This window comes from Melanaphis sacchari, unplaced genomic scaffold (genome assembly GCF_002803265.2).
Source record: "Melanaphis sacchari strain LSU unplaced genomic scaffold, SCAv2.0 Contig19_pilon_pilon, whole genome shotgun sequence".
NCBI classification, from domain to species: domain Eukaryota; kingdom Metazoa; phylum Arthropoda; class Insecta; order Hemiptera; family Aphididae; genus Melanaphis; species Melanaphis sacchari.
In genome coordinates this window covers 2,008,291-2,031,896 of record NW_020270975.1, presented here as the reverse complement: position 1 = coordinate 2,031,896, position 23,606 = coordinate 2,008,291, and the positions used below count along the sequence as shown (strand labels likewise).

At 24.9% G+C, this 23,606-nt stretch overlaps 1 protein-coding gene across 3 annotated transcripts in view; it reads right to left on the bottom strand.

Moving 5' to 3' along the window:
* The window catches only part of LOC112593028 (cyclic nucleotide-gated cation channel subunit A), a 179,286-nt gene that overhangs the window by 63,570 nt on the left and 92,110 nt on the right, over window positions 1-23,606 (bottom strand). For 2 of the 3 annotated variants that reach the window (XM_025337245.1, XM_025337246.1), the window contains exon 4: window positions 18,686-18,847. In XM_025337245.1, coding sequence (XP_025193030.1) covers window positions 18,686-18,847 — 162 coding nt within the window. Of the gene's footprint in view, window positions 1-18,685; window positions 18,848-19,543; window positions 19,660-23,606 lie in introns of those variants that run through there. The other variant, XM_025337247.1, reaches the window with a different exon arrangement.

Genomic DNA, 23,606 nt, shown 5'->3' with positions numbered 1-23,606 from the left:
AAGTAAATGAAACCATAGAATTTTTGATTATTTTGATTCAATAATTAAATGAATGACTTATTATTTTTATTTTTTATTATTGAACAGAAAAATCGATACAACGAAATCGAATGAAAAAAACTCGAACGTTAAAATGTTTACGCTCCATGAAAAAAAAAAAAACATATTTATTTAAGCTACAGATGTTTAACAAATGACAATTGTAAAAAAAAAATTTTTTTTAAAAACATTTTATTTGATTAGTAGTGAAATATGTACAATAAAAAGTACATTGCTATTAGTCTGTTATTTAAAGTTTCAGTAAGATGATATTATAATGATATCGGAATTATGTTTTTAACTATATAAATATAATGTTTTTAATATCTTTAATTTTTAATGTTTTCACAATAGCAACATCTAAACACATAAAATTAATTCCAGAATTGTGTATACCAGGTAAAGTACATGTATTTATTGCATCGTATGCATTGTAGAAAATATTTACTTAATATGCTTTACAGTTGCTAATAATTAAAATAATTCAACACTTAAAAAAACGTAAGATCATTAAATTTTATTTTTAAGTTATTTGGTAAATAAAAACAAAAATAATTCCTTTATGTTTTTGCGTCATTGTTGATACACTTTAAGAAAAGATACGTACCTAATAGAGTATTTTCGTATTAAATAATAAACTACTATTAAATAAACTATAAAAAAAATATACTTACTAAAATACAAGTTTAGTAATTTGTAATTGTATTATATGATATTCATCAAAAAAATAATTTTATTAAATTTTCAAATTTTTTATTCGTTAGAATCTTCCATAATGATTTTTTTTCCGTCTTAGTTTTTTTTGACCATTATACTATGAAATATGCTATTAAAATTTTATTGTAGACTGCAGTTGTATTATAAGTTTATTATTATGACGGCATACCTTGAATTTGTTTATAAAATATGAAAACTTTTTTTTAAATTCATTGCTGCCTTCATTTAACTTTTTTTTACAGATTAAACTAAATTTTTTGTATGAATTAGCTTTTTATTTAGTGCTAGAACGGTCTGTTTTACTTAAAGTGTGCACAATGTGTGAAAAAAACAATTAAACCTAGACCCCAAAAAATCCGTCAAGAGCAGATTTTAATTTTATTTAAAAATCTGTTTTGGGCAGTTTATTTTTTATATAAATATAAAAAAAGAATAGTTAGACTATCTATAATCTTTTTAAAACAATACTTATTATTGCGAGGAAATGACAAAATTATATACCATTCAGAATGTCTTAATTAAATAATATTAAAATATATGTATTTATCATAGACACCTATATCATGTGTACTGTGTAGTATATGTGGTTTGCGTGTTGGACCCGTTAGCTGTATATTAAACTCGATTTATAAAAAATATGACTATGTGTACACGTTTACATTTACAGGTGATCCATTTACTGTAAATCATCAAAAACCAACAATTTCTGGTGTCCTCTCAGCACTAGTGAATACAAATAAAAAGTGTTTGAGTGATTATTCGTTATTAAAAGTTAAGAGAAACGGCGGCATTGTGGATTTGGAAATTTGTTACGATGAGTTATTATTAAAAACAATATATGTAAAATTTGAAATAGATGGGATTTCACTTAAAAATTTTGATAGCGTTATCATACCACCACCCGTGACTCAAAATATAAAATTGTACCCGGAAAATATTGCGTGTTATTATACAAAAGTAATGTGAAATACATTTTTTAGTTTTTATAGCTATTAAATTATTATAGGTACTTAACAAAATTTATGTTGCTTTTATTAATTGTTAAATTTAATACTAGGTACTAATGATTTTTTAATTTAAAAATTGATTTTATTTTTAATCACTGAAAGAAATGAAATGAACTTGTAAAAACAGGTCATTGAGTATTTTAAAAATCATTTAGTTATTTTTAAAATACATAACATTTACTATACAGCAAATTTAGCATGTTATTAAGTATCAACTTAATGTTGTTGTCATAATTACGCATAAATACCTATTCCAAAAACGTTTTTACCTATTTAGATTCTATTTTGTTAAAAATAAATGTTGTTTAAATAAAATTGTTTACATGTCTACATACGACAATATTGTAATTTTTTAATTTATAACTTTTGTATTTATAGTTAAATTTTAAACCAGAATGACAAAATAAAACACCAATACCATATAAATATCAACATAATATATTAATTGTATTTATGTACAAGTAGAACCTCATAGGTAATATGTGTGTTATTATTTAAAAAAAAAAATTAATATTTTTTATGTATGAATAGAAACATCAAGCAGCTTTGTTTAAATATATTTATAACAATGAAGACGCGATTACTGATTCATCGTTTTTAATCGAAGGACATTTAACTAGCAATTCCGATTTTTCTGAACACTATAAGCAACTGGGAACGTTTTTTCATGCTAACATAACGCCTCAATGGAAATCCATTAATCAACATGCTTGGGCACGTATTGAATCTGCTATTAGATCGTATGCAATGGATGTAAGTATATTAATATAAACATCACTATAGAATTCGTGTATTTTATACAATACATATTTTTTTATTTTTAAAGTTTACGAACCGTTTAAAACAAATTTGTTGTAAACGTCATTAAACCAAATGTTTAGTCTTAACGAAATCGCTTAAATCAGAAACAGTGTACTGCAATGGTTTAATCAAAATAATTTTATATTGTACTATATCGTTATATTATTAGTAACAAATGTTTTACTTTCAACGATAAAACTAAGTATTTAATATAACTGAAAGGAAAACGAAATTCGCGTGTTTATAACTTTATAATATTCTTTTATATTTATAAAAGTATTATATTACGTCTCCTGCATAATATACATTAAACGTATTATGTACATTAGTATACTAGCAATTATTATTAGTTTTAGCTATGATGTAGAATATACAGTATAATAGATTATTATTAATTACATAGTCGTAAACACAATAAATAATCACGGTCGGATTGTTATTATTTCACTGTGTTGTTATAGGCAGACGTCGTGTTCCATTACTTGTTTTTGTATTATTGTGTATTTGTAAATAAATCATAAAAATTGATGCTTGCTAGATTTCGTACAATGGCTTAGAAGTTAGAGCAGCGATATTTATGCCCAGTCTATATACTATTATGCGCATTGCATTATATATTTTAATATTTATATACACTAAACATACTTAGCGTCTAAATAGTTAATTTAAATTTTGATTTCAAATTTTTTAAATATATATTCAGACAACATATTATTCAATTACTCAGATTTGTTTTTCCGTTTAAATAGTGTCCTGTAGCGGTATAAACTTTTTTTGTTAAATGATCTTTCCGTAATGTTTCGACGTTTTATCACAGTAAATATTATATGAGATTCAGTCTGATACAGTATACGGTCTACACATAATAAACATTACACGTGGAATATCGTGTGCGCTCTCTTACTTATGAATTTGGACTTAAAAATCAGACATATTATTCCCGACCCCATCTTTTACCAAAAAATAAAAACGATGTTTATATATTCCCCTTTGGCTCATCGTATGGGGACGTCCTTGGGGATTTGAAACGAAGGGGATGTACATAGTACATACATATAATATTTCGAAACAAATCATCGAGCGTAAATGAGAGATTAAATAAGAAATATATAGTATTATATTTGTTCAACAAACAACACTATTGTGTAAATAAAATACATTGCAGTCACAATGTGTGATAGTAAAATCCATTTTAGATGTTGATGTACAATAATGTACACATAAAATAATCTACTATAATATAATTTCACGATGTTAAAGATTTTCGATGTATCTACATTTTGCTGGCTTTATAGTGGCTCGCTAATAATTTGTAATGGTTGTAATTGTTTAACTATAATGTGAATTTGTGCACATAAATGTTTTAAGATCAGATTTTACGTTATATTGCTTATTAAAATAATAAACATTTTTAATACATTCGATTATCGTAATGTTATTATTAAATGTATGTGCTGATGTGCTGATGCAATTAAAAAAATAGACTCTGTACACTAATTGAATGTTTGCATGTATTTATTTGCATACTTATAGTTGTATACGCTGCGGTTGACCTTCAAATTTTTTTTTTTATACTGACATTCTATTTTGAGCTCAAGCATTGGCCATCACAAAGCAAACTATACTGTGAATTTGCTCACTCCTTCCTAGTCAATCGTCCTGCTTCATCACGTTCAACGAATTGTTCTTAAAACAATCGTGTTGTATTCCTTGATATTGAATTTTTTTTGTTTAAATTCTTTAACTTCTACCATAAAAATATACGTTTTGTTACTATTGAAACCCATCTGAATTTTGTACTCAGCAGATAAATGCGCAATATTTCCAGCCCGTTTATTTTGGGGAGATAATGTCGTAGCTGTTTTCCTACAAAAATGAGATACGCTATCCATTTTCCTTCATTATAAAATTAATAAACTGTCACTCTTCTACTAATTCAAATAGATATTTATTATTTTTGGATCTAAACTATTGTTTTACGTATTTCTATGTATAGGTAAATATCGAATAAATTAAAAATCAATGTAAAAAAATATAATTTATCTATTAATATTATCTTCTATGTTTTAATTACCTACCTATAAGTATATTATTATTGTCAATACGATTGGCGCGTTATATAATATGCAAATTGAATAATTGTTGCGATATAATTAGTATATAGTATAATATAATATAGTACAATTAAACTAAATTATTTCAATATTTCAATAACTAATATTACTCGTTTATGATTTTAATATCTGAACGAAAATGGACTCGAACCTAATTAAAAAAATGTGCGGTTCACGTGTGTTTTTATCGAAACCCAACGCACAACAGAGAAAAATGATAAATACGTTAAACCAGTGGGGTAACTTTAAGTCAATTCTGGAGAGGGGCAGGCAGTATTAAAATTAAAAGTGCATCAGTAAATTAATAAATAAATAATACTTAATAACTCAATTTGTATTTTTATTTTACATTATAAAACTGATAAAAAAAAAAAGATAAAAAACTCAACAAAATCATTAAAGATTGTACGTATTAGGTATTATTTCAACACAAGAGTCGACGACCACGAATACGGATGCACTTTCATCAAATTCATCAATTACTCGATTAATGTTTATAACTCGTCTATCTCTCTTTTGATATAATATATAAAGCACTCAAAACGATAAATCTATTAGGTATTAATCATTATACAATGCATTATTATGCCGTTTTATTTTTCTATAATTAAGTAGAAATTGAATTATAACTTTTAAATGGGGGGGGGGGGGGGGGGGGGCAAAACGATACTTACCATTACCCCCTCAATAAATTATCTGGAGGGGCATTTGCCCTTTCTTTTTAGCCCCCCCCCCTCTCCACACACACACACACACACACAGATTACGCCTATGCTTATCAAACGTATTATAACAACCGTTTGGGCATTTCAGACGGACAGGGTACTGGAAGCGTACGCGGGCACGCACGGACAGGCTGCGGTGGCCGACGGACAGCCGCTGTTCTTGACGGGCGACGGTCGGATGCCGGTGGCCGCGTGGCTGTGGAAAGCCGTCGTCGACCGGTCCGCCGGCGCCGGCGTCGCGTTCGTCTGTTCCAACGACCCGTTCCGGCCAACGGCCGTGGCCGATGGTCCGCCCTGCGGCGGCGCGGACGTCTGCGTGGACGGTCATTGGGACGACGCTGCGGTGGCCGGCACGTCGTATTGCTGCACGTTGCGACAGCTCGTGGAAACGATTCCGGAAGCGGCGGCTGTCATTTCCGGCGTCGGCGCCGACGCGGGGTTGTTGAAAAGACCGTTACCTGTGCCGCCGTCGCCACCGCCACCGACGTCTCCCGAGAACGTGTCGACGGCGGACGACGACGACGACGACGACTACTACTACGACGACGACGACGACGACGACAGCGGCGATGACGCCGACGCCGACGACGTCGAAGAAGCGGCAGTAAAGGGCGATTGACAGATCATCGTCGAATTTTCCGCGGCATCGATTGATATCGCATTTTATCCGTACGGATATGGTCGAAACGGATATACACGTTTCCGTAACGATTGTCGCGTTTCACTTTTATTTTTTTTTATTTTTATTTTTTCGTGTAAAGAGCAACAATATTGTTTTGCTACAGATCGTTTTATGTGTAATACGAGTATATTGTTATTATTAGACGTCGAATAGACGGTTTATTTTTTTTATTTTTTGTTTGTTTTCGTTTTGAGTTGAGCCAAAGCTGACTATAGCGATACACGACTTTTGCGCGATTCCCGTTTAATTTCGAAACATTTTTTAGAAATGCATTCTGCTTCTTTTTTTGAAATAAAAAAAATTTTTAAACCTGAAAAACTTGTGTTATGACGACAATAATAATAAAAAAAATTAAATAGGTCGTATCACATTAACTATTTTATGAATGTTTTAGAATGTATACAAATTCAATTGATTGAGGGAATTAGTGTGACGTGCTAAAAATGGTTTATCTTGTGTTATTATTATTACGATTAAATCGTTGGCTTACTGACCTTGATTCAACATAAATCGATAAAAAAAATAATATTATTATTCTGTTAAACATATTTTATTTTTATATTATTGGTATAGACATCTTATACCATATTATATTCTTCGTTAATTACTTGAAAATACAAAACAAAATTACCAACAAATCGCAATAATAGTATCATGTTCCAATAGTATGTAACATTTTAGGTTAGTGAGTGTTGGTATAAATTGCCTCTTGAGTGTTGTTACCTGTAGTAACCAATAATCATTCCGCATTCGATTATCTTGCATAAGTGACAGTACCTACAGACCAAGGGTTATGTAATTATCTACCAATTTTTAATAAGATCACCGTCCTTGAGTCAAGACTTAAAGCTAGATTTTCGTAAACTTCAATTTATAATAATAAAATAAACAATATTATTAGTAATAAATAATGATACAAAGCAAATTAATGCACAGTAAAATAACGAGGAAGTAGAACAAATTAAAAACCCAATTTTATTATAATAAAATTCGTATACCAGAAAAAACAAATAGACGTACAACTCCGGACGGATGGAGAATGAAAAATGTAATATAGAGACAAATAAAATATGTATAGCGAATAATGAAGATGCTTGGACAAAAAAAAAGGTCCCTCGACTGTTTTTTGTTCGTATAATTTTTATTATTACTTTTAAATAATAAAATGTAATACCTAATAATATGTTATACTGCAATGGTCAGATGTTTATTCAAAATAATAATCATAATAATAAGTACCACGTAACATATTGTTATTTCTCAATTAAGGGACGAGACATATTATATGAGTCGTCGGTAGTATCAATAGAGGTGTATTTGTATAAAAAATGTAGGGTGTTGATGTCAGCTAATATGTTAGTTGTCTAACCTAGCCTATACAATTTTCACTTATGTTAGCGGGAAAAATTATAATAAGAGCTAATAAAAATGTTTTTGCACAAAGAGCTCATAAGTTATTTTGAAATTAAATCAATTTAATTAAACTTACCTAGTATGTATGAATAATATTATTAAAAACCTAAAAAATGGAAAATAATATTAAGGTTCTTTAGTCTTTTTTAAGTTTACCATACTTACATGTTACGTAGGTATACAAATATACACAGTTACACATTTCTATAGGTCAGGTAATAAAACTTAATATTTTTATAAATTGTTTAAATAATCTGTATAATTTTAATGATGTTATTTTTAATTAATTTATATTTTACAGAAATTAATAAAATTTATAATTATTTATATATATTATAAATTAATTTACATTTTAAACAATTATAAATTATAATTGATATGAGTGTATAACACAATCAAAAATTAATTGAAAAACAATCAATATTGTTTATATTGTTATGTCATTTTACCTTGAAATAAATGCACCAAATTTTATTTAAACATTTAGACTTCTTTTTATGAATTTTAAAACAGTGAGATAAATTGATAGACATAAACTATAAAAACATTAATTAAGTTTGAAATTAGTGTTGTTAGTTGGAATTTAAACTTTAAAATTAAAATAACATCTCTCTTATTAATTTAATATTTGTGGTTGAAAGTTTTTAGTAAATATTGTTTTAATAAACATTAAACGAGTTAATAAAAAATAACAGTGGATATTTGGCTTACCAAAACTATATGAATGATTGTTACAATTTATTAATTTTGAACAGACGTATCATCTGTGTTTCTACAAAATTTAATAAGTTTATTGTAAATATAATTTTATAAATTATTTAACTGGCTACGGTGGAAAATTAATAATGTTAATCAATTAAAATTGAACTAATTGTAAAAAAATAACTTGACATATTTGTACATATAGATCATTAATCAATGCTAAACACGCGTTATAAAACTAAAAATTAATAAAAATATTTTCTTAAAATAACTCCGAGAAGAGCTCATTTACAAATAAATAATTTATAATTCAAGACTTGAGAAATAAAAATAAAAAAAAATCAGTGCTAAAAATAATAATTTCTAGCTGCAGTTAGAATTTCGAACGTAGTTGTATAATTAATCAGCATTAAAAAGGATTTCAAATCGCATTCATAAATGTAGTTAATTTTACAACTAGAATCCTTGTTAAAATAAATTAATAATACTATATATGTGTATTTATATTACTTATAAATAAATATAGACTTAAGCCTCAAAAAATACATAGATGTAAATTATATATTCTATAACAAAAAGTACACCATACTAAAAATATTAGTTTACATATAAACAAGTTATAAGTTTGAAGGTAATACATATTTTTACATTCGTTGAATAATAAAACATGCAAACAATAAACTTTTTCCGTCCCTTTATCTATTTATGTTATTTAAATTTGTTCACAGTTTAAAATTTTAATTAATAATCGTATAAATCATAACATGCAAAAGTGATTTAATGTACAACAAGGAATTGAAAATATTAGTTTTTTTTTTTTTCAAAAATAAAAATAATTATTAAACATTTAGGTACTCACGCTTTGAACATGTTTTCGAATGTTTAAATATGACATGTATATACATTTTTTTATTATTATAAATCCTACATAATTTTTAATTGTATTTGTTACACAAGACGATTTATCAAGCATGTTACCCAATTTATTCCTTTAATGATGAATTTATTCAAATTTGAATTTTTTAAATTTTTAAATATATCTACTAAAAAACTAAATTTAACTTCTTGAATTTTTGTATTACTTAAGAATAGTATTTTATAATGATACAAGCTTCTGTTTTATAAATAAAATCTTTTTTTTTTATAGTAAATATAATTTAGTCAAAAATGTTTTTCAAAATTTATATGTAGGTACCTCACTGAAAATTCAAATGAGTAGTTTTAATTTATTTAAATGGTAATACTAAAGAAAATAGTCTCTAAAAATGGTTTTATATAAATATAAAATATATGTCATGTAAGACTTAGTATTTATTATACTTGAGTTATTTTATAAATTATAAATGTTGATAGATTCCACGTATTGCAAATCCTGTTTTGAATCTATTGCCCTTAGTTACACAAAATTAATTACTTAAGTGAAAATCATTTATTCGTTAGAATTTTAATCAAATTTGTTAACATTTTCAAAAAAGTTATTTGCTTAGTAAGTAAAAGTAAAAAAGAAGTTTTTCATTTGAAAAATTGAAGTTCGTTTATCGATATAATAATTTTAGAACGCTTTTTAAGTAGTACACAAAAACTCAATAATTTAGAATATTTTAATCTTAAGAATATTTTGAAATTGGATTTTTCTAATTGCACTATTAGAAAAAAAGGGTTAACACGCCTGCAGTTGAATCACACTGTATTTCTGTAATATCTTATTAAATATTTATATTGTTTTCAACCCAAAGCGAAGAGTATTAAATGTTTAATAAATAATAATATAATTTCGTACAGCTCAATGTAATAATTAAAAAGAGTGTTTGAAAAGTGTTCAAATAACAAATTATAAATGATCTAGGTGGAAACTGTCTAATTCCGATTTTCTGGAGGAAGTTTTTGTGGCTTTGACATTTTTACTATATCAGCATGAAATCGTCCATAAATTTAAAATTTATTATATACTTACAGCGAAATAATAACAAAAAGTTAAAAAATGTTACATGTTTAAAGGAAACCCAAAAGCTAAACTTTACTGTGAAGCTCGTAATAATTATTACCCTTTAATTAACATCAATATTTTATTGAATTTAAAGTTTAAAGTGATACTGCTGTGTAATTTTCTATCTGAATGCAATAAACACAAATAGATAAACATCTTAAAGATAAAAGTTTATTCAATTAAAAAGTTATTAATAATTTATTATATTCAATAAAGAATTTTGTATTCGTTTTGCATTCAATTATACAAATTACGAATTTATTTAATACATGACATAGCAAAATGCACAGATAAATATATACATCATAGTATTTTTGTATGAAAATATTGATATACAGTACAAGCAATTAATATTAACACAATATTTCAATAATTCGTTATGATAATTATAACTAAATATGGATCAAATGGAGTAGAAAAGGCACCTGATTAAGTTTTTTAAAATTGCTGAAAATTTCACAGTATTAAATATACTACCTAAAGTAATGTGTTTTATATTTTACATCCGAATTATTATAAATCACTGGTATAAACCGGTAATATTTGTTTTGTAGAATAATGTAATTTATTAGTTATCTGGAATTTCAATTCATAATCGTTTTTATTATTTATTCTGAAAATTTTATATTTTTAAAGGTGGAAAAATATTGACACAGATGCAAAATGTCTAAGCCCGGCATTGATTATAGATTGTTTTTAAAATATATATATATAACATTTAAGAACTTTTTGAATAACTGCATTCGTAATAATGATTTTTATAATTTTAAGTGAAAAATTAAAATGTTCATGAATTATGTTAACTTACGTTTAATGACGTATGATTACGTACATTTTATCCGGTATTGTAAAAGCAAGCTTTTTAACGTACACATTTTAATGCTCATAAATAAATTATAAAGTAATCATTTATTATTAAATCATACTTCAAATGCGGAATTAACGATTCCACAACACCCACTAAACACTTTGAGCTAACTTAATTATAAAATTGTTGACCAAAAACAATACCAAGAAAAAGTAATTTAACTGAAACTTAATTTAACCTAACATAACAACTTAATAAAGTTTCGATACACAGATTTCACTGTTCAGTAAATTACTATCAAAAATTATCTATTAGGTTAAGTTACTATGAAAGACTAAATTAGTTATTATTTAATTATTGTAATAAGTATTAGATATTCAACTATTGTCTATACATATTTATATATAAACGAAAATTAATTTATTTCATAATTACCTACATGGATATATTATTATAATATCTGTTCGTTAAAAAAACATCTTTTATTTTTAAATAGATTCGTTCGTTGTTTGAAAACAATTCGAACGTTAAATCGTATCAATTTTTTTTCAACATCTTACTATTCCAAAACTGAGCTTAAAGTAACTTTTTTTTTAGTTCCTGACAGCTTTTTGAAAAGATAATATAATAGATTTTCAATCGACTATTTTTATTTTTAAAACACATTCATTACGTTTTCGTATTTAGTATTATCCTGTACGGATTAAATTGAACACTCTGCAGTACTACGCCAATGTTAAAAACGGTTTAAATAAATATTCCATGAATTATCGAATGAATGCGTTCATAAGCCCCACAAACGTTTCTATGAAGGTAATTTAATGTAACGCGAATGTAGGAAAATATGCCAGTCAACGTTTCCAGAGTTATTATTGTAACTGATCGTTTTTACGGTGCACCGTGTTATATTATTTATATGTGCGAATTAAATGTATGTTTAACGTACTCATGCCGTTATTCATCTTAAATTTACCATCGTATATTTTCATTGCCGTTTTTAACATGCATCGGTCGTCGATTGTAAAATTGTGGCCTCCGCACGCATTTTATGAAACTATTACTCGCTTCGCACATGCCAATGTATTTTAATGACCCGACAACATACGCCATTGCCAATGTAGGTTATAGTTTTAATTTACTCAAAACGTTTAGGCGTTTAACGTGCAGACCTGCATAATTATTGAAGCATTTTTGTGATTACATTTTAAAATGGAAAAATAAAAAATAGAAAGACATTAAGTTAATATCGACTAAAAATATTATTGACGAGTACACGGTAAATGTTAAACGAGAATGTATAGACAACTTAAGTACTAAAAATTATAATATTATATGCAATTAATCAATTGCAATGTTTAATAATAATAATATATCGTCTTAACAATATTTCTGTATGCTATTATTTTTTATTATATTTCAAAAAATGTTACTAAAATTCAACTTAAGCACTATCTCAGTATGAATATTACCAATTTTTTATCAACGATTTTAATCTATTATGTAGGTTAGTGTTCATAATATTATATTGTATAAACGTTAAATGGATAACAATAGTAGTACCTTAAAAAATTAAAAATAATATATTTCACGAATCCAATTTAATTGCAGCATAATATTACAATGTGATGTAAATTAATATGAATAAAAAAATAATAAAAAATAATTTTTTTATGATTAATTATGTGTTTTGTAAACAATCAATGAATGTATGACGTGTATTTTAACTATTTTTGAACACCTATAAATTGTATAAAATATAATTTGTAGCAACTTAACATTAAATTTTATAATTAATTATTTATAGAAATATATGAAATCTATTGTTTGGATATTAAACTCCTATAAAATACACTGTTGAGTGATATAACATATTTTAATAAACACTTGAAATTGGATATTCTCTATTTGGATATAAACAATTTATTTATTTGTAACGAAGATAGATATTAATACTTTTCTAGCCATTATTTTTCGTAATTCAGCATTTAAAAATAAATTTATTTTAATTAACGTTTAAATATTTTTATTTTTTTTTTAATAACATTTTTTTTAGAAAATTCATTAATTATACCTATTTTTTTTTAAATTTTTGCGTTGGACATAAATGACAAGGTTATTAAGGTAGCTGTTAGATTAAATACTAATAATAACTTATTAGGTAGCTTATAATATTACATTTAATATTGGATTAAAAAAATTATAAATGAATACAAATTATGGGAACAATTGTATTCTTTTTTCATATAAATTGTATTTTTTTATTAAACATTTACATAGTTTACTTAATGAAAATCAAACATTTTATTCGATAAAATAATATTAGTAAACGTATCTATAAACATAAGTACTACAAAAGTTAAAATGGTAATTTATAAGGACACGCTACAATAATATAGTGTTCAATAATAAAATAAAATGGTTTTGGACATTAAAGAAAAATGTTATTTCTTTAATTACTGTGTTACAGTCACTTAATAAAATATGTCCTAGCAAGTTATATCGTAAAATATATTATTATGATTATTAATAAACTTCACAATTTTTCTTAGCATTTAATCAAAAGTTTAATGTTTCTCCAGCAATACCATATAGTATGATGTTTGAAAGCTTGACAAAATTAATTTTTTGAATTTTACTATTCGAAAACTATTATTTCAAAATATGTTTTTAGTAGAATATGTTCTTGTTTTCAGTACGTGATTGAAATATAAAACTTAGTTGCGCGCGTGGTATATATTTATAATTTATTATTCATACAATATTTGACCGGGGTCGATTAAAAATCAATTAATTCTACATGCATTTATACGAATATAATTATGAATTGGGGTATTCGAGATTGGTGTAATAAAGTCGTAAAAAATGAAAAAAAAAAAATAATGAATTCTACATAGACACGGTGTTGAATTTATTAATGTCTTTAAGCTTTCTTCGTCTTCGTAAATTGTACTTGTTTTTTTTTAAAATAATTTTCAAATGTTATCACACATTTTATTATATTTCGATTTTTATTTTGTTTTAGTAGTTTAATATCAGCATTAACGTCAGAGGTTAATTTTGTCCAATTTTTATTTAAATAAAAATAAAATATTTTCAAGTACACTGTGTCACATTTTTTCCTTGATCACTTTAAATATTTTTGCAAAAATATAATCTTACATAGTATCCTCTATAGAGGTTTTTGAATAAATACAAGTCTAGACTCTTGATATTTGTCTATGTTTAATTAATATAGGCACCTATCCATCTTTACTGGAATTAATTAAAATGATGTTTTACTAACTGCGCCATAATTTTATGTAACATAAATAACCACAAACATGAATTGAATAATATTAAATGTTTATTAATTATATTCCAGTAGTCGAAATAACAAATAATTATTTATTAAAATGTCAAATGAATATTAATAGGTTCATTTTGAATACTTTATGTACGAGGAAAATTTTCACTTAGTACGGTACTGCGATATTATATAATGTTTTATTACTTTTGTTGATGAGGCACAAATGTATGTTTGATTGGTGAGCGACGTTATTTATTTTTGCAGATGAAAAAGGTCATTCACATATCCTACTGTGTACCCATTTGTGATCAATAACATGTTTTTGATAACAAAATATTTGTACCCACTTCAAGGACAATAAAAATATGAAAGATTTTTTACATTCATCATCATACTTGGATTTAACCCACGGTATTAAAATTTTACAAAAATCTACAAATATTATTTAAATTTCATGTTTACCCTGCAGTTTTTTTGCCGTTTTTTGATGTCTATGAAATACTTTTTTGGTTCAATCGTAATATCTTGGCATATATTTATTCATTCTTCAGAATGATATTTTATTAATTATTAATTGTACATTTATGTTTATCTTCATTTTCACAAGTTATAAGTTGTTTTTAAGATATTTCATTATACGATGCAACATAATATAATAATAATATAACATGATACGGTTAGCACTATTTTTTTCTTTATTTCCATTTACCAATGTTAATTGCCCAGTATTGTCTATTATAATATAATATTATTTTACTTAATACTTTATGCAATATACTGTACCTAGTATTACAGTATTATATACAATATATAATTGGCTTCTGCAGATGATTACGTAGTATAATTTATAATATTACATCAAAAGCCATTCGTGCATCCGTGTATGCATACTGTATGCAGCTAATAATATTAGGCATATATGTCTTATAGCTAATATTGTATCGGTTGAGTAAAATAGAGTTATACGTATAATGTTACATAAATAATACTTTTAAAGCATCTATCATATTTTTCTAGTTAGTGTAAGATGTAGACATGTAGTGATAAAGTTGACTTTAATTTCAAGTGTTTTTTATTCAAGTCGATAGTTACCAATTTTATGACAATATCGAGTTATGGATGAAATTATGATAAATCACATATATCATTAAAAATTAGTATTTTTTTTTTATGTTTCACATGAATATATGATGTACATTACATAAAATAGTATGCAAATAGAGACGAATAATTATATTTTTCTTAAAATAAATACATGATGAAGAGTAAAGTTATTTTAAAACAATGTCAACAAATGTTTAATAAGAATAAATTATGATAGAAATTATTTTCAAGAAAATTATTTTTTCCAAAAATGTATAACTATATTGAAATGTAACTACTGTTTTTATATTAAAAAACTAAAACAAATTTTCGGTTACTTAAATTACTTTTAAGAATACATGGACCCCACAACTTGAAAAACTTCATTATTAATATCTTTTATTTTTATTTCAATAAAAGCCATTGTAATTTTTTTACTATGGTATTTAAATTTCTTAAAACAAATACCTAAGATTGTTTAAGATAAATACAAAATACTCGTATTACAATGTAAAAATAATTATATTATGCAATTTTATCATCTGAATAAGTATACAATTCACGAATATTAGCATACTAAACAAAAACAATTTATCATATATTTTTAGTAAAAATATATAAGTTTATATTATTTTTTTAATATTTTAATTCTTATTTCACAATAATAAAATGTATTTGTTTTAGGTAATATTTTACAATTATGTGTGTTTTGACAACACTTTTCAGAGCAAAAACTTTGATTTAATTTTCAACTTTGAGAGTAATTTCTGATAAAAAATATTATTTAGTTAGTACTTTGACAGGTTGAAACACACGGAATTTTATCATTTTTTTTTTTTTTTTTATTACTGTAAAAAAAAAAAAAAAATTAAAACAGAAGATAACGGAAATATTTATGTACGACCAGCTTTTTGCAAGATAATTTTATTGTTGTTGTAATTTAAAAATAAATAAACTTAGAATATACATATAATTTGTATTGTTAATGTAAAGTATCGAAAAGTTAAAAAAATATGTATACAGTAGAACCTTGATAGTCCGGACGAATTCAGACCGAGCATCATCCAGATTATCGGAGGGTTTTAACTATTACTTACTCAAATGACTAAGATTTTTATTTTTAATTCCTCCACTTTTATTATATCTATTGCACTTTAAATTATAAAAAAAAAAAAAAATAGTTTATAATAATAGAACTCAAGTATAGTAGTCAGTAATTTTTATCTGAAAAATATTTTTATTTTCGAACAAACTACAAATGTATTTACGAACAAATGGACTTATACCGTCCGGATTACCTGCGTACACCGGATTATCGAGGGTCCGGACTATTGAGGCTTTACTGTATTTATATATAAGCGTTTAGGTTAATTTTTACATGTTGTAGATATAAATTAAAATTAAATAACGATTTTTTTTTTCACAATTTAATTAATTAAATAAAATTTTAAAATATTAATTGTAAAATATGAAATTATTAGCCATTTGTTGCTTATAATATTTTTTTTTATACTTAAACTATGACATTTTTTAAACCTACTTAAACTAATTTAAATTAAAAAAAAATAATGATACCATACAAATTATTACACCATTATATATTATGATATGTTGGCTGGCTTATTAGTTAATAATAATAATATAACATATTTGATTGAATTGTAAAAAATATGGTTTAGGTTATCATTCTTATTAATAGAAAATAACATTCTTTCCTCAAGATATTGTTTTTTATATATATATACATATATAATTTAAATTTAAAATTTTCGTTTATATTATTAAAAAGTGGAGTAAGTTACCCCATTTTTTAATTCATGTAATGTGTTGGTTTATTATTTTGTCTTTTATAAGTACTGTAAATAATATAATTCATATTATAAGTCTCTGTAATGTTTGAATTATAATAACTTGTTTAGAAAGCTTAATAATAATAATAAATTTTAATGAGAAGAAATCTTTTTACTTTGTGTATAAATTATACATTATTAAGGAATAAATAAGCCCATGTCTTACTATTTTACTTAAAATCTTCCTTATATATTAAATTTTTTTGTCATTCTTTGATTTTTAATTTTGGTTCTATTACATATAAAAAGATTGCAATTATTTTGGACATTAATTTAAAACCAGATTAAGCATTTTTAATTTTTTTCCGACGTTTTTTTCAACTTAACTGCAGCCATCCCATACACTGCGATCACATACGTACTGCGGTCGTGCCATAATTGTATATTTTTTTAACGTATCGGTCTTTATAATTTTAACCTACCCTATAATAATATGATAATATTGATACAAATTAATTTAATCAATAAGATGCTTTATAAGTTGTAGATTTGTTCTGATTAAAAACATTAAAAATTGTTACTTTAGCATATTTTTATGTATTTTTATGTAAAACCGTTTGAATTTTAAAATTGATCAAAATCACGAAAATATATTGATTATTTTATAGTTGAGAATTTATTAAAGTTTGTGTTTATTAAAAAGAGTAATGACTACAATGAATTCATAAAAAAGTACAGTAACCAATTTTGTTTCCATGTAAATGAACAACGAGAATAAAATAATTGGGAGGTCATTTGCAGTAAGTAATGTCACCTAACAAATTAAATTTGATTTTAAAATCTATGGCTTTAAAAAGCTATAAAAAGTTCCTCAAAAAAATTGTTCTCACAGAATTCTAAAACTATCTAAAATACATATGAAGAATGATATTATTTAAACATTTCAAGTTTAAACGTTTTTGAAATTTTATACTAATCAACATAATAGATATAGTAAGATATCTGACCGTGTTCTCCGCTTCGAATCTTTTTTTGTGTAGGTACATTGATTTATCATTGAATTAACAAATCAATCACAATTGAATTACTCGGTGACAATATGCACTTTGAACCTCCTATATGACAGAAAAGGGGGACAACTACTCATTTTTATATTATGCAAGATTTGATTTTGGCTAGGTAGGTTAGGTAGTATTTTGTATGTAATATTTCTCATTAACTATTTATATTTTAATACGTAATTGATTTGTTATAAATTGAGTACACACAATTCTTTACATATTTTATAATCAATAATAATAATTTGTATATTAAAATGTAAAATGATAATATTAATAAGTAAATTATATATTTACTAATAATGGTTATTTTTATATTCATTATGTAGAAAACAACTATAGATTAAAATATACAAAAATAGTCATTATAGACGATATGAATTAATTCAGACATTAGATATACACTAAAATTATCAGTAGTAACCGTAAACATAAAAAATGTGGATTTCATTTAAATTAATAATATTACTGACCTTATAGTGAAAATGTGTGGTTGGATCCACTACGAATGACGAGCTCCAAAAACACTTTGATGATCTTTTTTTCTCCATTTTTGCGTTCGCCATTTTTGTTTCGAACCAGTCCGGTCCAGTAGATCTTTCGTGCACCTTTCTTGAGCTGCCCCATTTATTCGACTGCAAAAGCAAATATTTTATACTTTAAAAAGACAGTTGACTGGATATCTAATCTTCTATGCTTTTATGTTATTATTATTTTTTTTTTTCGTAGGGTTGGGCTGCGAGAGATTATAGTGGTAAAAGCAAAATAAAATGTCTGTAAAATGTCAACAACGCATAAAATAATTTTTCTATAAATGTATAGTCGAATATATAAATTGTTTCTCAAAAATTAAATATTGAAGAATAATTTTTACTGTTAAAAAGTAATCACAATAATTACAGTACAACTCAACAATAATATAAATATTGATATTATATTGTATTATACGGTAAACGAATAATTTATTCCTTTTTCGTAATCTAAAATACTGATTGTCAGATTATTTATTTACAAAACTAATAATAATAACAATGATAATACAATAATAATTTTCTATTCATCATTTTGATACTTAAGCATTTTTTTGGTATACGGCGTGATTCATAAATGTGTTACACTCTTATACAGGATAATACTTCTCAACTTGGGGCAATAATTTGAAATATTATCCATTGCCCGCAATTCATTAATAAATTAACCAATGTATAAAACAAATACTAAATGCTAATTTAACGATTCTAAAATGAATAAAAAAAAATCACTCGATGTACTATAAATTTTAGATATTCTGTTTTATTATCCAACCAAAAGCGTCTGAATAAAATACTTACTTAATAAAATATTTTTCTGGCAATAATTATAACCACGTATTATCGATTTTCTGTAACTGACTTTCGAACAACGGACCATATTTTTTCCAGCTCGGAGTTAAAGAAATCTGAACAAGTTTCCGAATAATATTTGGATCATCATCAAAGAACCTTTTGTGAACCTTTTAAAAATTAATTAAAAGCGTTTTAAATAACCCAAATTAAATCAGCAGGTTTTAGTATTAAATTATTGTTCATGGATATTGTTGAAAATTGTTATTGTTTATTTTAAACAAAACATTATTCGGGGAACCTATGTAAAAAATAAATTCACGCACACTTTCTACTTATTTAATATATGTTAAAAAACTACACGCATAATGATCTGTGATCTAGAAAACGAAAATAAACTTTATTCTTCATGGTATCTTCAAATATTTACCAGTGAAATTATTGGAAAGATACGTAATATAATTTGAAAGAAATGGACATTTAAGTGGTTTTCACTTACATTATACAACGATAACATAATGTCTCACTTGTCGAATAATATTTAAAACGAAATCTACTACTTATATCCTTAAAGCTTAGATATTTATCATAATTTAATATATATATATATATTGTTTTGAGAAATATATGATTTTTTTTTGTGCATACCACAATATTCTATACATTTAAAATCCATACTTGTTTTATGTCTTTATTTTTAAATAAAAGTATTTGTATTCTGTTTTTCAATTAATGATAGAATTTTTATAAACAAACAAAATCATACTTCTATACATCAATGTTAAAGTTAAATTTCTTAATATTTTTTCATGTTATCATATTATAATATGATTTTGCAATAACATGCTATATTATAAATTCCGTGTAAAGAAATCGATTAGTTTGTGAAAAAAAACAACATAATACGTATTTCAAAATATCCAGGTAAACAGTTTGAATTGTGATTTAAAATGCATACTTAATATTCTAATTTTTGAAACATTTTTGAAATTTCAATAACCAGGATGGTTTTTGTTAATTTAAAAAATCTTATAACTATATCAGTTATAGTACGTTAAAAAAAAAAAAAAAAATAAAAATATTAATGTTGTTATGCCTGCAATATGTTATGATCATACTACAGAATATTATTACAATTAATTTGACAATTTATTAGCATAGTTAACAGCACATCATATTGTATCAAGTAAAAAATTACTCAAACCAAGGTGTATACATTAACCTAAGGTTTGTTACTATTAATGCAATGTATACCTTCAGTATATGTATACGGTTGTTGCGCATATTAATGGCGCCGGCATTTCGTTTGTTTGATTTCATTTAGGTCACACTAAAATTGTAGTTTTTTATTTTTAAGAATTACTGCATTGCAGTCACTAGATGAATGGAATGAAAAATTATTTGAAAAAAAATGACATTTAAAAGTGTGTTTTTCAAAGTGAAGGCTAACATCTAAACGAATATATTATGATGTAATATTAAAATTTACATCATATTTATTTATACCTCTATAAACGAAAAAACCATAATTTTTGTTTACTGCAGTGATTAGGTCCTATAATAATATGTCATACCATGACAGATATTGTCGAGACTCATACTCCGGACACGTAGTTTGAACACACGCATTTCTTTTCTACCGTTTATTCATCACAGAATAATATACGACACGAATTGTATAAAATAACTTAATAGGTGAATTGATATCTCAGTTCCGGATTGTCATTCGGGTAGAGAACTCGTACTTGATCCCGACATTTCGCCAGGAAACAAATTACTGAGTTGTTGTCGCGAATGAAGAGAAACGAATAATTTATTTGTCAGTAATCCCGTATCTTCAACGAGGACACAGAACAGCCAGTTAATGGGAAGTACACAATATAGTTGATGGCTCGGAACCAGATGCACTACATCACTGTTCATTCAGAACGTCTTTAAACCTATTGCACATTGCGAGGGAGGAAGATGTGAGGTCTACATGTTTGGCAACAATTACAAGAGACTCTTAAAATACATTAAACTACACACACTTACACGATATTAACGATTGTTCGTATAAACTTAAATAATATAAAATTAACAATTGGTACTTAATTATTATAATCGTGTTGCAATAAACTAACGGTGTCATGAAATAGTAATCATTTTATTTTATATTCCAAATGGTTTTTTTTTTATTATATATTAATCGTAACATTTGTATTAATACAAGTAAGTCTGCAACTTGTTGTTATATAATAAACTGATTGAATATTTAACTGTAGAGTCATTTATAATCTTGTATCTATAATGAAAATGTAAATCGATTAGACTTTAAGTTTTTTTTTTTTTACATTTTTTACTATAATTAATAAGAATTTTTATGATTTAGGATATTGCGTCAAGAGGTACCTAGTTGTTACAGGAAAATATTCATTTACTTTACTGCACATTTGAACTATAAATTATTTAAATCGATAATAGTTTAACCCTTTCAGACCCCAGGGTCATTTTTGTGACCCAATATTTGATTCTCCGATTACGTATAAATGTGCAGTGTATGGCGAACGTTCTGTATACGTATCAATGTACAAAATTCCGTAGAATACGATTATGTAATTATTATCCTCGTAATAACTTTTGGTCGGTTTATATTGGTATATTTCTAAATAAAAATAAAATCTGAAAGGGTTAATACATTTTATTATATGAAATAACTATTCGTCCAATAATTTTATACATACAATTATTATTATGCAAAACATTGTGTCATAAAGATTATAAAATTAAAACTCTATTTAAAAATCAAAAATCAAAAATATATATAAATTTAGTATACACGAAACAGGATACATACAATAAATAAAATCATAAAAACCATAAACCCGTATGATTTTTACAAAATTAATTTTTATTTTTAAATTATGAGAAATTACTGTTGAAATAATCTTGATGGTATATAATATATATATCAAATAATGTAATTCAAATATTATAAATGTAGGATAATAAATAATAATAGTAACAATAGTACACATATTATAATGAACTAAAATATTCATTCAAAACTCGTATTTTATGTTTTAAATTTTTAATATTTAGAATTATTGTAGCAGCTGGTTCTAGTAAACCTTGTTTGTTAATTGAATAATTATTTTATGATTGTAAAAAGGGCGCATACTGCTCACAATTTTGATGTAGTAAAATATACTTAATTTGTTTTGAAAAATTAACCAATTAACTTTATTATCAATATAATATGTGTGATTTAATCTGTATTTTTAATTTATTTGAAAACACGAGAGAAATTTTTTTAAGCATATCGTTAACCTTTAAAATACCTATTTAAATTAATTAATTTGAATTCGCAATTTTTTAAAAATAATAATAACCCAATTGGAAACGTTCGTCAGTTAATAAAACGATAGAAAGTATATTATTATTATTTTTTTTTTATTATAAGTATAAACTATTTGAATAATATTCCCTCATTTGTCATTATACGTTTTCAATTAAAAAATAATACGGGGTTCGTGAATTACTTATTAGTTGAAATAAAGTTTTTTTAATGAATAATATAATCATTTCTATGATGTACTATAATATAATAACCTTAATAGCTAAAAAAATACGATATAGACTTATAGTGAGGTAATCATATTTAAAAAGATAAAAAACAGGACAAACATAATAATCATAATATTTTTAAATTTATATTTGTTACATCTTTTTTGTTGATTTTTAACTGTGAAAAGTATAATTTTTAAATTATTTAAGATATTAAAATTTAAACACATCAAAATATTATTTTTAAAAACATAAAATAATATGATTAAATTAAATTAATACTTTTTAAAATTTCCTTTATTCATGTATTTTAATTTAAAAATAAAAAATTTAGATTTTAAACGATACTTATATAATACATAAATTTCAAAGTGTGTGATTAAGATAACGTCTGTGCTCAACGTGGAGCTATTTTTATCGGTCTGTACTTAGAATAATAAAATATTTATTAAAATAATAGTAATAATACTAAAAATTTTATAACGAACAGGTTGCAGCCGGTCGCGTTGGTTGATAATAATAATAT